The 12,747-nt window shown below is 47.8% G+C and overlaps 5 protein-coding genes across 5 annotated transcripts; 3 read left to right on the top strand and 2 right to left on the bottom strand.

Moving 5' to 3' along the window:
• Window positions 1-16: 16 nt before the first annotated feature.
• On the bottom strand, window positions 17-1,109 carry HD556DRAFT_1535720 (uncharacterized protein; the record flags this gene model as incomplete). Its single annotated transcript, XM_041309609.1, has 3 exons — window positions 17-481; window positions 581-814; window positions 927-1,109. 3 exons carry the CDS (start codon window positions 1,107-1,109, stop codon window positions 131-133), a joined length of 768 nt encoding a protein of 255 aa, XP_041161515.1. The 3' UTR covers window positions 17-130.
• Window positions 1,110-2,154: 1,045 nt separating this feature from the next.
• Window positions 2,155-4,320, bottom strand: HD556DRAFT_1235307 (P-loop containing nucleoside triphosphate hydrolase protein; the record flags this gene model as incomplete). The annotated part of the gene is made up of 5 exons (XM_041297736.1): window positions 2,155-2,462; window positions 2,511-2,892; window positions 2,950-3,032; window positions 3,084-3,676; window positions 3,731-4,320. The coding sequence occupies 5 exons, from the start codon at window positions 4,318-4,320 to the stop codon at window positions 2,155-2,157; spliced, it is 1,956 nt and encodes a 651-aa protein (XP_041161514.1).
• Window positions 4,321-4,487: 167 nt separating this feature from the next.
• HD556DRAFT_1363969 (uncharacterized protein) lies at window positions 4,488-6,329 on the top strand. Its single transcript, XM_041302712.1, has 5 exons — window positions 4,488-5,286; window positions 5,338-5,369; window positions 5,430-5,633; window positions 5,685-5,972; window positions 6,029-6,329. The coding sequence occupies exons 1-5, from the start codon at window positions 4,803-4,805 to the stop codon at window positions 6,146-6,148; spliced, it is 1,128 nt and encodes a 375-aa protein (XP_041161513.1). The 5' UTR covers window positions 4,488-4,802; the 3' UTR covers window positions 6,149-6,329.
• Window positions 6,330-9,088, top strand: HD556DRAFT_1363964 (uncharacterized protein). Its single transcript, XM_041302711.1, has 10 exons — window positions 6,330-6,866; window positions 6,917-7,022; window positions 7,085-7,135; window positions 7,187-7,275; window positions 7,331-7,415; window positions 7,475-7,492; window positions 7,541-7,592; window positions 7,639-7,857; window positions 7,908-8,622; window positions 8,676-9,088. Exons 1-10 carry the CDS (start codon window positions 6,697-6,699, stop codon window positions 8,884-8,886), a joined length of 1,716 nt encoding a protein of 571 aa, XP_041161512.1. The 5' UTR covers window positions 6,330-6,696; the 3' UTR covers window positions 8,887-9,088.
• Window positions 9,089-9,174: 86 nt separating this feature from the next.
• On the top strand, window positions 9,175-12,721 carry HD556DRAFT_1269018 (WD40-repeat-containing domain protein). Its single transcript, XM_041299152.1, has 7 exons — window positions 9,175-9,526; window positions 9,588-9,910; window positions 9,961-10,644; window positions 10,697-11,191; window positions 11,240-11,503; window positions 11,562-12,263; window positions 12,323-12,721. Exons 1-7 carry the CDS (start codon window positions 9,204-9,206, stop codon window positions 12,526-12,528), a joined length of 2,997 nt encoding a protein of 998 aa, XP_041161511.1. The 5' UTR covers window positions 9,175-9,203; the 3' UTR covers window positions 12,529-12,721.
• Window positions 12,722-12,747: the final 26 nt, after the last annotated feature.

Genomic DNA, 12,747 nt, shown 5'->3' with positions numbered 1-12,747 from the left:
TACAATTTTACTTGGAAATCTCAGATACACCGATGGCACGCGCATCGGCAATAATCGATTTGGCTAACTACAAATACAACAGATACTAATCTATGTTGGACTTTTGCTGATACAACGAATTATGAATGATTCAAATGGCCATTGGTGACCCTTCACCAGATGTACGGCGGCGCTTTGCAGCTGGCTCCCGACGGTCCTGACCATCTTGCTCAGGATGAAATAGATAATTCAGTATATCCAAGTCATGCTCGGCCACAATCTTCTCCCCATCCGACACACCATCAGGACGTCGAATATCCTTCCGATTAACATGCATAAAATAATGGGTCTTATGGATCGGTCCAGCCCAGTCGAAATCGAGCAACATGAAGTGTTTGTTGTCTCCCACAACGAAATTGGTATCCCGAAGGTCGCCATGAACGTAGCCGTCATTGTAATCGTGTAACTCCCGGATGAGAGAGGTGATGACCTCCTCCAGCGGCTGGCGGTCCAAAACAGCTACTGTATCTCACTGAGCAGTCGATGAGCCAGGCCGTTACGGGACGCAATCATTATCAATATCAAAGGCATCCATAATCACCATATTCCAGCCGCCGGGTAAATGATTGTAGGCGATAAGTTTGGGAGCGTGCCCCATCCTGGCACAGAATTCGTGGGCCTCAGGGTAATAGTGCCTGACGAACTTGATACATATCTTGCTCCCAGTCGCATTGCCAACGGTTTCCCCGAAGAAGATAAGTCGATCCCCGATTGTTGGAGTCTCATCATACGAGAATTCCTGAATGTGACCGGTTGAGTTGGTATTAAGGACATCCTAGAGATGGATATTTGGGTTCGAGGGACGCAGTACCTGCGCCCTTCTTGAGATAAGCGAGTCGTCGAGTAACAAGTGGATTAATGTGTCGTGCAACGGCAGGATGTCGTACGACGACATGAATACATCCGTGCTCTACTCCACCCGTGAACACTTCGGACAGTTCGGTTAATGGCTTCAACTTCACGCCTTGGTTTCCGATCGCGTCGAGTAAGTGTAGGTCGTTCAAATTGACCTTGACCTTCCAAATGATCAGATCGTCAGCGTCAACATGGTCGAAATGTGGCTTCTTCATGTCCTTGATAACCTTTTGGAGGGCGCTGACACTCTCTGTCGGTGCAATCTTGATCTCAAATACACGACGAGGATCATCGCACAAGACAATGCAGTTGAGTTTGTAGCATCTGACGTCGAGAATCACCTTGCTTGTGCAAGGCCATATGCCAACCCGCTAATTCTGTGAATCGTCCACAATTACAAACAACGGCATTTTCCGCATTCGTATGCTACGATTGTGACCAGTCTCACAGTGTCCTTCCAAAATACCGTTTCAAGTGCGCTCGTTCCCTTCATCTTTCAAATTACAAACGAAAGCAATGTCATCGCTGGCGACGACGCCTAGTAAGAGTAATAGTGCCTCGAGTGGTGACCGCAGTGAGTGCTGCACTCAGGGGCTCCGTGCAAGTTAACACGTTATTACATAACTGGTCAAAAACTCAGGAGTGTGTATGTGTTACCACGAGTGATAACAGGTGTCAAATATATATCCCATATCCCATGAATATAGCCTGTCAACTCTCTCTAAGATATATAAGCTGAATATCCGAAAATCCCGAACAACTACTTAAGATATGATCAATATAATTTCGAACACTAATATGCTCCAGATCCGGATATATAAGGTCGAACTCTATATAGTATGGCAGTACCGCAGTTCCAATGCAGTGGGCCTTTGCATTATAGTAGCGAAAACATGGGTACACCTGAGTTCAATCCACGCTTGTGCAACACTGCTACCATATTCGAACACCAAGAACAGACCCAGTGCGAATATGCACTAAGTTACGGACTTTCAAATCGAAGTCAGAGGCTGTTCTGTTTGATCTAAGACTAGAAGCTTGACATAGCCTGATGTGCTGCAACGTGTTGGTGTCTAATATCAGTATGATACGAGAACTCCATATGCTCGCTGTGATGGCACATCGGATTCCGGTCGTTAAATTTAGCCAAATCACCTCACTGATAGTTTGAAGGGTGATGGTGCCACTATTGATCATCAATTGCAACGTTGTTGCAGCGCTGGCAGGATAGTTGATTGCAGTGTGATGACCAACCTTCAATCAATCATCTATCGCTAGCACACCAAAGCGACCAACAGTAACAGACTTGATGTCCGCATCCTGGTGTTCTTCTTCGTCGGTCGCATGTTTATCTTCATCGCTATCTTCACTGCTTTCATCAGGACTTTCGACCTCGTCAGTTTCATAGCCTGATCCTCCCTCATCATCTTCATCTAATTCTTGGGCGTGCTGGTCTGCATTGCGAATGAGCCAGATTCCGTTGCCCCCACTGGATCTAACAGTCGCTAAGTCGGTTCCCGGAGGCCAGAAAGCCCATGCTATCCTGCCCTCCGCGACGAGTCTCAGTACTATTAATGATTATTATCGAAGATCCAAAATAAATAAAAGATACTCACTGGCGTTGCCTGCACGGTGGATATCTGGCCTGCCTGCCTTTGCGGTAACCCAGCCTTTTTTGTTCGCATATTCAGTCATGATCTCCGTCGCTGTCCAGTGCATCTTGTTGTCCTTCGCTGAAGGTTGCTTACCATCGCGCCAGGTGCGCTTGTCCTCAACGGGCGCGCTGTTCGTTGAAGGGTGTGTGAGACCCAGGATAGTCTCGAGCGGGAGAAGTTGCCCAATTTGGTGGATGCAAAATGGGATGGCGGAGACACGGGATATGGGTAATATTCCGCAGAGAACTTGAGTGTCCATTGGTGTGAAGGCGGGCATTACAAGCCCTGGACAATCAACGAGACGGACATCAGGGCTCCAAAAAAGAGTTTGAAAATGCTTTGTCTGGTCGAGTATGTAAGACGAGGCGCTGTATCTTATGGATTAAGACTGTTGGTTTACCTTTCCGGGGGTCCGTGATGCTCGAACTTTGTGTATTCCGAACAGTGCATTGAGAAGGGATGACTTGCCAACGTTCGGTTGACCTGGGATGAGCTGTCAATTTTCAAATATGAGAAAGCACAAGAAAAATGTACCGATCAAACCGACAGTCAGAAATTCTGGCTCTTGCCATTCTAATTGTCCTTCACTATCACTAGCTTCCTGTTCTAGTTCTTGGGCATCATCTGCGGTATCCTCTTTGCCCTTTCCCTTTGGCATAGCTGCGCCCCCGACGACACTTCCTACTTTCTTGCCATGGGCATGCAGCAAGCCATTCCAATCAATCTCGCGCTTGACTGGTGGATTCCAGCGCTTAAGCTTGGCCTCATCCGAGCGCACCCGTTCAGGGGGGATTAACATTTCTTCGTGCACTTGACGCATGGCGCTAACCAAACGTTCTCTGAAGGGAAGGGGGAGGTGCGATTCATAGACTGGACGTCCTTGCTCGCCAACTTTTTGCTGATACGCCTCAACTTGGACGATGGGTAGCCCTGGGTGCCGCTTCCGAAGATATGCAGTCCATGCCTCAGCTCTTTCTGGACCTGCGATATCGACTTTTGTGAGAACGAGAATGACTTTCGCTTTTCGAGAGGCTAAATAGGACTCGAGCGAAGGCGGGAAGTGGAGCGGTGGACATCTAGAGTCCAAAAGACAAAGAAGGATTTGAGATATTTCTGTTACTCGCCAGCTGCACACTAACTTGTGAGACCAGAAATCAGATGCAGATAAATTTAGTATTTACAGTTGTCTCCAAACTTCGAGATTGCGCTCGAAATGGGTGGGAGGACAAGGCATTCTTTCTTGAACAGTAGTATCAGGGATACTTGGGTCAGCCGACGCTAGATCAGTCGATGCATCTGGCTGATTGTTTTGATTATGCCAACGTTCTACCATGGCGTCGGTTTGAGTCATCCATCTGCGAAAACAGCCTTGCTCATTGACATCTACGTCATCTTTTGACATGGTGTACTTCCACTTCGGTCTCCTCGGGACATTAAGCTGATCGTTTACGAGATCGGTGCCAAACTGTGCATGATTAACACCGAGGAGGCATACATCAGCAGATATAGGCCTCGTCAAGGGCAAGGTAGCAGCCAAGTGCTTCGTGGACTCCAGGAAGGCGGGATCAATCTTGATGAATTGTGATTGAAGCTTCCTTGCAGCCCTAGATGCGTCATCTGCTAAAAGCCTTGCGTCAAGTGAATGGCCGAGTTTCGGAGGTCTCCTGAAATTCTTCCTGCGCGGTTGTGCTTCAGGTGGGGCTACGTCACCACGTTTGACGGCACGCTTCAGCTGCAGCTCGGCCTTGCGTTGCTTACCCGACCTGCGCATTTTGACACAAAGTTCCGAGTCAGAGCAGATTGCGGTTAGCTTGGTGGTTTTGAGCTTTCTGGGGAAAGCCGAAAACTTGTCTTACAAAATTGGCCTCGGAGTCTCACGCGTGTACAGCGTACCTGGATAGTACCTCATTAATAATTTTCAAGGCACTTGCAGTTTCTCGCAAATTATCATCACCGCAGCTCGCAAGTACTGCGGGCTTGTACAATCACCAATGCAACGACGTACGTGGATAAGCGCGGTAGGATTATGGCTATGTAAGCATACGCGTAATATGTGCTGACGCAGCCGCAAACCCGCTGCCTTGTTCGGCAGAACTTGCTTCTTGCGATAGGTTCGGGCACGTCTGAATCTCGAACAACATCACCGAAGCGGCGTATAAAAGAACGCGTTGAATCATGCCGGCCGCACATACCATCATTTTACAATTCCTTAATCTTCTTTCACTACTACCACCACCCACTCATCATTAGAAAATGGCCGGGAACGCAGAACAGAACGTTGTCATTGTTGGCGGTGGATACGCTGGGTTCCAAGTTGCTAAACAGCTCAGCAAAAAATTGGACCCGAGAAGATACAACCTCATTCTTATTAACTCCCGCTCTTACGCTGTTGCCCTTCCTGCAGCCGTCCGTTTTGTCGTCGACGCAGAGTCTAAGTTGGAAGAAACAGCATTCGTCAAGCTTGACAGGATCTACGCGAATGGCAATGGCGAGACAAAAGTCGGTGTTGTGACCAGCATTGAGGCACAGCCTGGCGTCCCGGGAGGTGCCGTTGTCCTTGCCAACGGGGAGCGCATTTCATATGCAGTGCTTATTTTGGCCACTGGCTCGACATCCAGTGGTCCCTGTGCTATCCCAGAAAACGAGGATGATGTCCTGCCATTTGTTAACGCATGGCGCCAAAAGTTCGCCAAAGCAAACCACGTTGTGATCATTGGCGGGGGTGCCGTTGGTATCGGTGAGTATGCGTAAGGTATCATCGTGTCGTTACTAATGTAATACTTCTCAGAGTTGGCTGGTGAAGTCAAGGATCTTTACCCGGTGAATATTTTTTTCAAATTTAGTCAGGCCACGGCAGTTCTGACGAATTACGCAATACAGACAAAGAAAGTTACCATTGTCCACGGTGGTAATCAACTTATCAATGCTACCTATGGCAACTCCCTCCGAAAGGGACTTGAGAAACGCCTTCATGCTCGCGGTGTTGAATTCATGTTCAATGAATACATCGATGACATTCCAGAGCCGGGTGTTGTTGGTGTCACCACTCGCAGTGGAAAGCAAATTTCGGACGCCGACTTAGTGGTACGTGCACTGTTGTATGTGCACATCTAACCAGCTCACCAGCACATACAGGTATCTGCTCGTGGGGGCCACCCCAACACTGAGTACGTGACTTCCCTTGGTGAAGACACTGTGAACGGCCATGGCTTCGTTAAGATCAAGCCAACCATGCAACTGCTCAATCACCCGTCCATCTTTGCTGTGGGGGATATCATCGACTGGAATGAGCAGAAGCAGATAGCCAAGCTCATGTGGCATGTTCCTGTTATCGTGGCGAACGTAGTGAGCTTCTTGAACGGAGTCGCGCCGACAAAGAAATACGCGGGTGCACCTGAGATTATTGTGATCACGAATGGAAAGGTGAGTCAGAAGCCAGGGGAGTTATTGTGGCTTGACCCTGACATGATTCGTTATAGAAAGGCGGCATGGGCTACTTCGGGTTCTTGGGAGGGTTTACCTTGGGTGATTGGTTTGCTTGGCTGGTCAAGTCGAGACATTTTATGGTCCCACACTTCAGGAAGGATCTCGGTTACTGATTGTGTTAGGAAGTATTCGTTGGACCTCGGATAGCTGTATACCTTCTACCTAGCTTTTACGGGTGTATCGTACCTCTTATGATTTCTATAATTGCATTCTAGTCATTACGAGTCCAGGCCATCTGTGAAAAAATGCAGGGTGATCTAATGAACCCACGATGATGGACCGTCATCAACGTTGATATCAAAACGGCCTGTTAAGTAGGTGTGTGAGGGTTCGCGGATGTAATTCGGCGTCGAAGGCTCGATAGCCGATCAAGTTGTCCAGGTATTTTGTAACGAGTTGTGTATCAGATGATTTGCCAGCTCGAACACTGCTTGAGAGCAGCTTTGATGACCATAAAGAGGAAGGTCAGTGCCAGTCTGTTGTTCTCTGCCTACTAACGTTAGATTTAATGATAGCCTGTCCCACGCCGACTCCCTCGCAATAATATCATAGCCCTTCTCAAAACACACGTTCCGTTTTTCGTTACACGATTCACGCCAGCCTGAGGACTAGGACTTATTTCAGGAGTACAAGTACAACTCTCTTTGTTGCTCCTTCCATTATGCCCCCACCACGTCCAAGCACAGCCACAACAATGGCACTTGATTCTACCAGCGGCAGGCGTGTTCCTCGAAACAGGGACTTTCTCAATAAACATGGTCACCGTCATCATTCCTATGACCCAGAGAAAGCTCCATATCCTCTAAGTTACGATAGACAAGTCCTAGAGCTGTGAGTTTGTCCGTTACTGTGTGCCTGACCGGCGGCTAAGCCCGTTATAGGGAGAACATGGATCACAGCTTCGTCATGCACGTCAAGAAATCAGTTTCGGTCGTCCAATTTCCACATCACGACTCTCCAAAACGCTCTCTCGATCTTGGCTGTGGGGTAAGTTATGTCTTACATCACATCTTCTTTCAGTTACGTGACAATACTTGTGTGTTTCATAGGGGGGGACGTGGATACTTGATGCTGCGAAGGAATGGCCAGATTGCGAATTCGTGAGTACTTCTATTCTTGATATCAAAATGGAGTTTACAGACGTCACAAAGGTCGGGTTTGACCTCGTGGATGTACAAGTCCCGACATCATTACTCGAACCAGATGTTGCGAATCGCATCTCGTGGGTCCACGGTAATTTGTGAGTAATACATTTGAACCAACGTGTAGACCGGTCTAAGGAATCCCCTGATGAGTTTGACGACGAAACTCCCGTTCGACGATGACGAATTCGACCATGTTCACATGCACGGCTTAGGCCAGGGTATCCCTGAGAATAAGGTATGTTGACATATACTCATACTGTATTAATGGACACATTCTGAACATGCTGGCTCCAGTGGGGTGTTCTCTTTGAGGTGAGATTGTTCTCCTCCTTTGCAGCTATATCTTGATTGTCTCCCAAGGAAGTGAACCGTGTCTTACGACCGGGTGGGGTTGTTGAAGTCCTCGAACATGGTACATCATTATATTGCTTTCACATCTCCCTATTGACTAATCCCAGATATCCTATTCCCTACACTGCCTACCTGGTTCACGGCGCCTTTGCGAGCACGCAATAAGCGTTCAGATTCTGTTCACTATCCCAACGGCTCGCATAATCGCATTGACAAACTACCTTCGTCACAACCAGACATCCCTCCCCTACCTCATGACCATGCACTACTCGAAAGCTTGTATTATGCTGTATTTGAGAACCGATTTATCAACTTACGTCCAACAGGTATGTTTTACTGTATGTGTGTGATCTCAATTGCATCTGACGTGCATCAGCTATTCTCCCAATATATTTCACCTCGAATTTCCGTCGCGTAATATCTGCACCTATTGTCCATTTCCGCATGCCTGCATTACCCCCTTTACAAGCATTACCACAACCGTTACCACCAAATGCGCTTCTCATGGAAGCTTCCTTATCCTCGGACAGATCTGAAACCACCTCACAACCTCACGCGCCTCTCACACCTGCCACACCTCGTCCCTTCGCCGTCTCATTCTCGTCTACTCATTCCTCTGCTACAAGTAAATCAGCGTCATCGGGGGAATCGTCGTTATTCAGCAATCTGGAGAGTTCTACGCTTTCATGCCCAACAACGAGTCCCGCAGATTGCTCGCCGCATTTACCAGCACTCTCGTGCGATACAACCAACACCTTGAGCTCTGAAACAGAAACAGCTCATGTCGTGAAAAAACCGCTCTATATCGTTGATAGTTCGGCGGCTGAGAGTACATCTATGGGCGTTGCTGCTTCACAGTCCCTGATTCCTCTCGATGAGATCGACAAGCTTAGCGAACGTTCACTCGCTATGCAACTATACTTGTCGTATCAAAGTGTACTGGGGTGCCAAGAGGCTATGTACGAGGAGCTCTTGGATCGCACGAGGAATCGTACAGGGCAATTAACTGAGTGTGGGTGGGATACCGATCTGGAGCTATCCGAACTTGAGAGTCGGACGAAGTTCGAGATATTGGTAGACCGCTATAAGCGGTGAGTAACACTTTCTCTGATGCATGCTCATAATTTCTGAACCAGTTTCGTAGCGATATGCAGGCGCGAATATCCTTGTGGTGTTCACTTGCTGAACTGGGGTGGTCTGTTCCTCCGCGGGAGGCAATGTCGAAGGCAGAACTTGTGGAAGAGGAGAGACTCTATCAGGCTATGCTTAAAGCGCGACGGTTTGCCTCTGAGGAAGACCTGTACACACCCTGCCGGTCTGTGCGGATATTCGTGGGCTACAAGGATATACAGTGATTTCACTGCTTTCTGATGTTTCCATTCTTATTCGTGTTATTTGCTTTGGTGTTTATGTATATTCCTCTTGGAGGTCGAGACTCTCTTTCGAGGCTGATGCGCTGTATATATTAAAAAAAGTTGACCTTGTAGCAATATGTACAAGAGGTTTGTAGCGGCATCGTGTTCTGCTATAATGACAGTGGTTTTGCATAGAGTGAAATTCCGATCGATTTCCTTTCTGGGACATACACCGGCAAACGCCGCCGAAGTGGCGGTGACATTTTTTGCAAAAGTCCTGCGAATGCTTCGCGATCGCTCGAAATCTCAGAACGCTCATGGCCGCGGTCAAGGTCATAAATCACACTCCTTTCGTTCCCCGTCTACCAAAGGATGTCCCACTCCCACCAAGTCCTGCAGAATCGACAAGTCCACCACCCCCGGTGAAGAAGAAATCGAGAAAGAGCAAAACGAAGGAGAAGGAGAAAGTTAAGGAAGGCGTGCAGGGGATAAAGAGGCAGGGAGAGCAAGAGAGGGGGAAAGCGAATGAACAACACGAAAGCGAGATGCCACAACCAGAGCCGCTGAAACCTCTGACATGGGCATCCCTGACTGATTCGAACTCCAATTCACATCCACCAATATTCACGAAAGACGGGAGGTGCGTAGATTTCATGGACATACGACATATCCGATGTAATTAATCTGCTTGTTTTGATCAGCCACTTCTTTTCTATTGTCAGGGAAAGAATCAAGATACATTCTACATCATCTGGCAAGGTCATTTCTACATTACCAGGACCGCAAGATGATGGTCACCAGGATATCATCACATCTGCTATACTAAGTGCAAACAATGCATTTCAGCTCATCACCGTATCTCTGGACGGCACCATCAAAGTCTGGGATTTTCTCGAGGGCATATTGTTGCACACGATTAATCTCGAACAACCTATCCATCACGTGTGCGGGCATGAAAAGATAAAAGATTACGTTTTTGTCGCCACTGCAAAAGCGAAGAAGAAGGGAAGCAGTGATGGTAACGGTGAGTGCTATGGTCTGTAACGTACAATAAGTTTTTCATTTGCGGTGCAGAACAACCAAAATCAAACCGGTCTGCAAAGGCTTCTTCCGAAGAGAGCTGTATCATCTTGCGTGTGTCGCTCAAGCCTCAAAATCCTGCTTCAGGCGCGAAATGGCACAAGTCATCTCAGATCACGCCGGTTGGCAAGACCAGGTATACGGCCGGACTTGCTGTATCTGCAAGTGGTGAATGGTTGATTGCGGTCGCTGGTCACAAGGCCTACGTTGCACAAATGTCTGCACTGAAGTCTGGATTTACAAAATACGTTTCACCCGATGCATTGACATGTTTGGCGGTCCATCCATTAGAGGACTATTTTGCGACGGGTGACGCAAAGGGTGTCGTGCGGTTATGGTACTGCTTGAACCAGGCCAGGCCAGTAGTTGCTAACGTAGAAAAGCGATCGCAAACGTCTGAGCTTCATTGGCACGCCCATGCGGTATCATCTGTTGCGTTTACGACGAACGGGGCATATTTGTTATCTGGTGGTGAAGAAGCTACTCTCGTCATATGGCAGCTGCACTCTGGAAAGAAAGAGTTCGTGCCCCGAGTTGGCTCTCCCATCAAAAATGTTGTGGTCTCACGCAGTTCTGCTGCTGAAGAAGAATACCTTCTCGGGCTGGCGGATGCAAGTTTTGCATTCATCAGTTCTGCCACGCTCAAGTTATCGCGAGTTTTTTCTCGCATAAAACTAGGTGCGTCCTTCTATATGTCATATGAAACTGCTCAATTACATCGTAAACTCAGACTCTGCTACGTCAAGTGCCTGGGCGTCTTCGTCCTCTGCCACACCACTTGCAGTCCACTCGCTATCATCGACACTCGTTCTCCCCTCTTCCCATCCTTCTTCACTACAAACCTATTCTCCCTCGTCATCCACGCTCGTCGCAGAGTTGGAGGTATCGCCTTCAAATCGAGTGTCAAGACAAGAAGAAAAGATGTTAGAGCCCTCACGAGTAGAACGTGTGGTTATCTCGCCATCAGGAGAGTGGATGGCGACTATCGACCGGCGGGAAGGAGATGAGTCATTCCGTGGCGAGATATACCTCAAGATATGGTGGTGGGACAAGAAGTCTGCTTTTTGGATATTGAATACCAGAGTAGACCGGCCACACGGCTTGAACAAGGTCACATCTATGTCTTTTAGTCCGTCCGATGAAAATTGGCTGGTGACCACTGGTGATAGAAACGTCAAAACTTGGAGAATACGGAGTACGAAGGATAAGAAGGGTAATGTGGAAGGTATGTGCAGATGTTCATACAAATCTGTAGTTTGTGACAGCCTTTTAGTTTCCTGGACCTCAAGATCGTCTTTTGGTTTCCGTCTTGAGATGCCCAGAGACTCGGCTTGGTCTCCGGATGGCTCTCTTCTGGCTGTTGCGCTCGATGGCTTTGTGGCATTGTATGATTCAATATCGAATGCACTTCACTTCACAATAGTGTGTTCAGAATGCCCAAAAATATCGTCCGTACGCTTCATTGGGCATCATGGCCAGTATATTGCGGTTCTTGGCGGCCCCAATCTTGTTGTCTGTGACATTATCAACCGCTCTGGTGCGTCTCTTCACTTGATTGACGATCTGCATCAAATTGAACATTGAACATACTACAGTACGTTGGCATCGTCGGCACAACCACCCTTATGTCACTCTTGTACCTCATCCTTATCAAGATACCTTCGTAACGATTCATCGTTCACCCTCAGACACGACTAATGAGCTCATGGTCTACTCCATCTCGTCGTCGACTCCCCTGCTTTCACAGACGTTACCGTTTGGGATACGGAATTTAGTTTGGTACCCCGTTCCAAATCGCTTCGCTCGCAGCCGGAAGTTTTCTCTTGTGGGAATTACGCATGCTTTCGGTGTCGTGCTTCTAGGACACGACATCAACATAACCGATGAGGCAAGTTTGTCAACGAAAGCACTCCAGAAAGGGCTGGCGGTGCCTAAGGGGTCTCTCTTTGAGGAGATGTTTGGTGTACCGGCTCTTACCGACGTCTCTCACAATGCTGTATCGTCGACAATCGATACCTCCCTTCCCTGGAAAAGCAGTGAGACGGGAAGTGTCTTTGATGCCCCTGCTTACCTCATGCCGCCGATGGAAAGTCTGTTCGAGCCGTTGATCAACGGCTTCCTCAAGCTGCGGCTAAAGGAAAATGTGGACGAAGAGCATCAGAGTGGCATTCAGGGTGTTGCTGATAAAATGACTGCTGAACCTATGGACATCGAAGAACCCGCTTTTATAGAGATGGGCAAAGTATCGAAGGATGACATCCTTGACACATTTATACCATTCTTCAAGGACATCACAGGTAAATTATTCTCACTCAGTCGTCTCTTGTGAACGGCTACTCAACGGATTTATCCAAAGGTCTGCCTGATTACCCGTTCCATTCCGACACTCGTCCGGTCGCATTGACACTCCCAACTACTCCATCTTCCCATCATGCGAAACCTGCACCCCGAACAGTTGTCTCCCAAAAGCCGAACCCTAATGTATCCTCCAAAAAGCAAGCTTCCACGCCGTCTGTGCCAGCCAAGACTGGCAAAAAAAGAAGTAGACATTCTCTAGTTTGAATATAAAATATCTATTATCGGGCACAAGGTGTATGTCATCCAGGCGCGTGGACTCCTCATCGAGATTGTTGTTTCAGCACATCGCATTTTATTTTTAAGCCGTTGTTGCATTTTACCCTCACGCTTCGCATGTTGCCGATGTAGCCAAGTTTCTATACTGTTGTTGATATAAGGAATGTTGTGTTGTGTTTCATTTCATGCTCGTGTTGTAAGAATTAT

This window comes from Suillus plorans (assembly GCF_016647745.1).
Source record: "Suillus plorans strain S12 chromosome Unknown HD556scaffold_21, whole genome shotgun sequence".
Lineage (NCBI taxonomy): Eukaryota > Fungi > Basidiomycota > Agaricomycetes > Boletales > Suillaceae > Suillus > Suillus plorans.
This window is presented reverse-complemented; position numbering and strand designations above follow the sequence as displayed.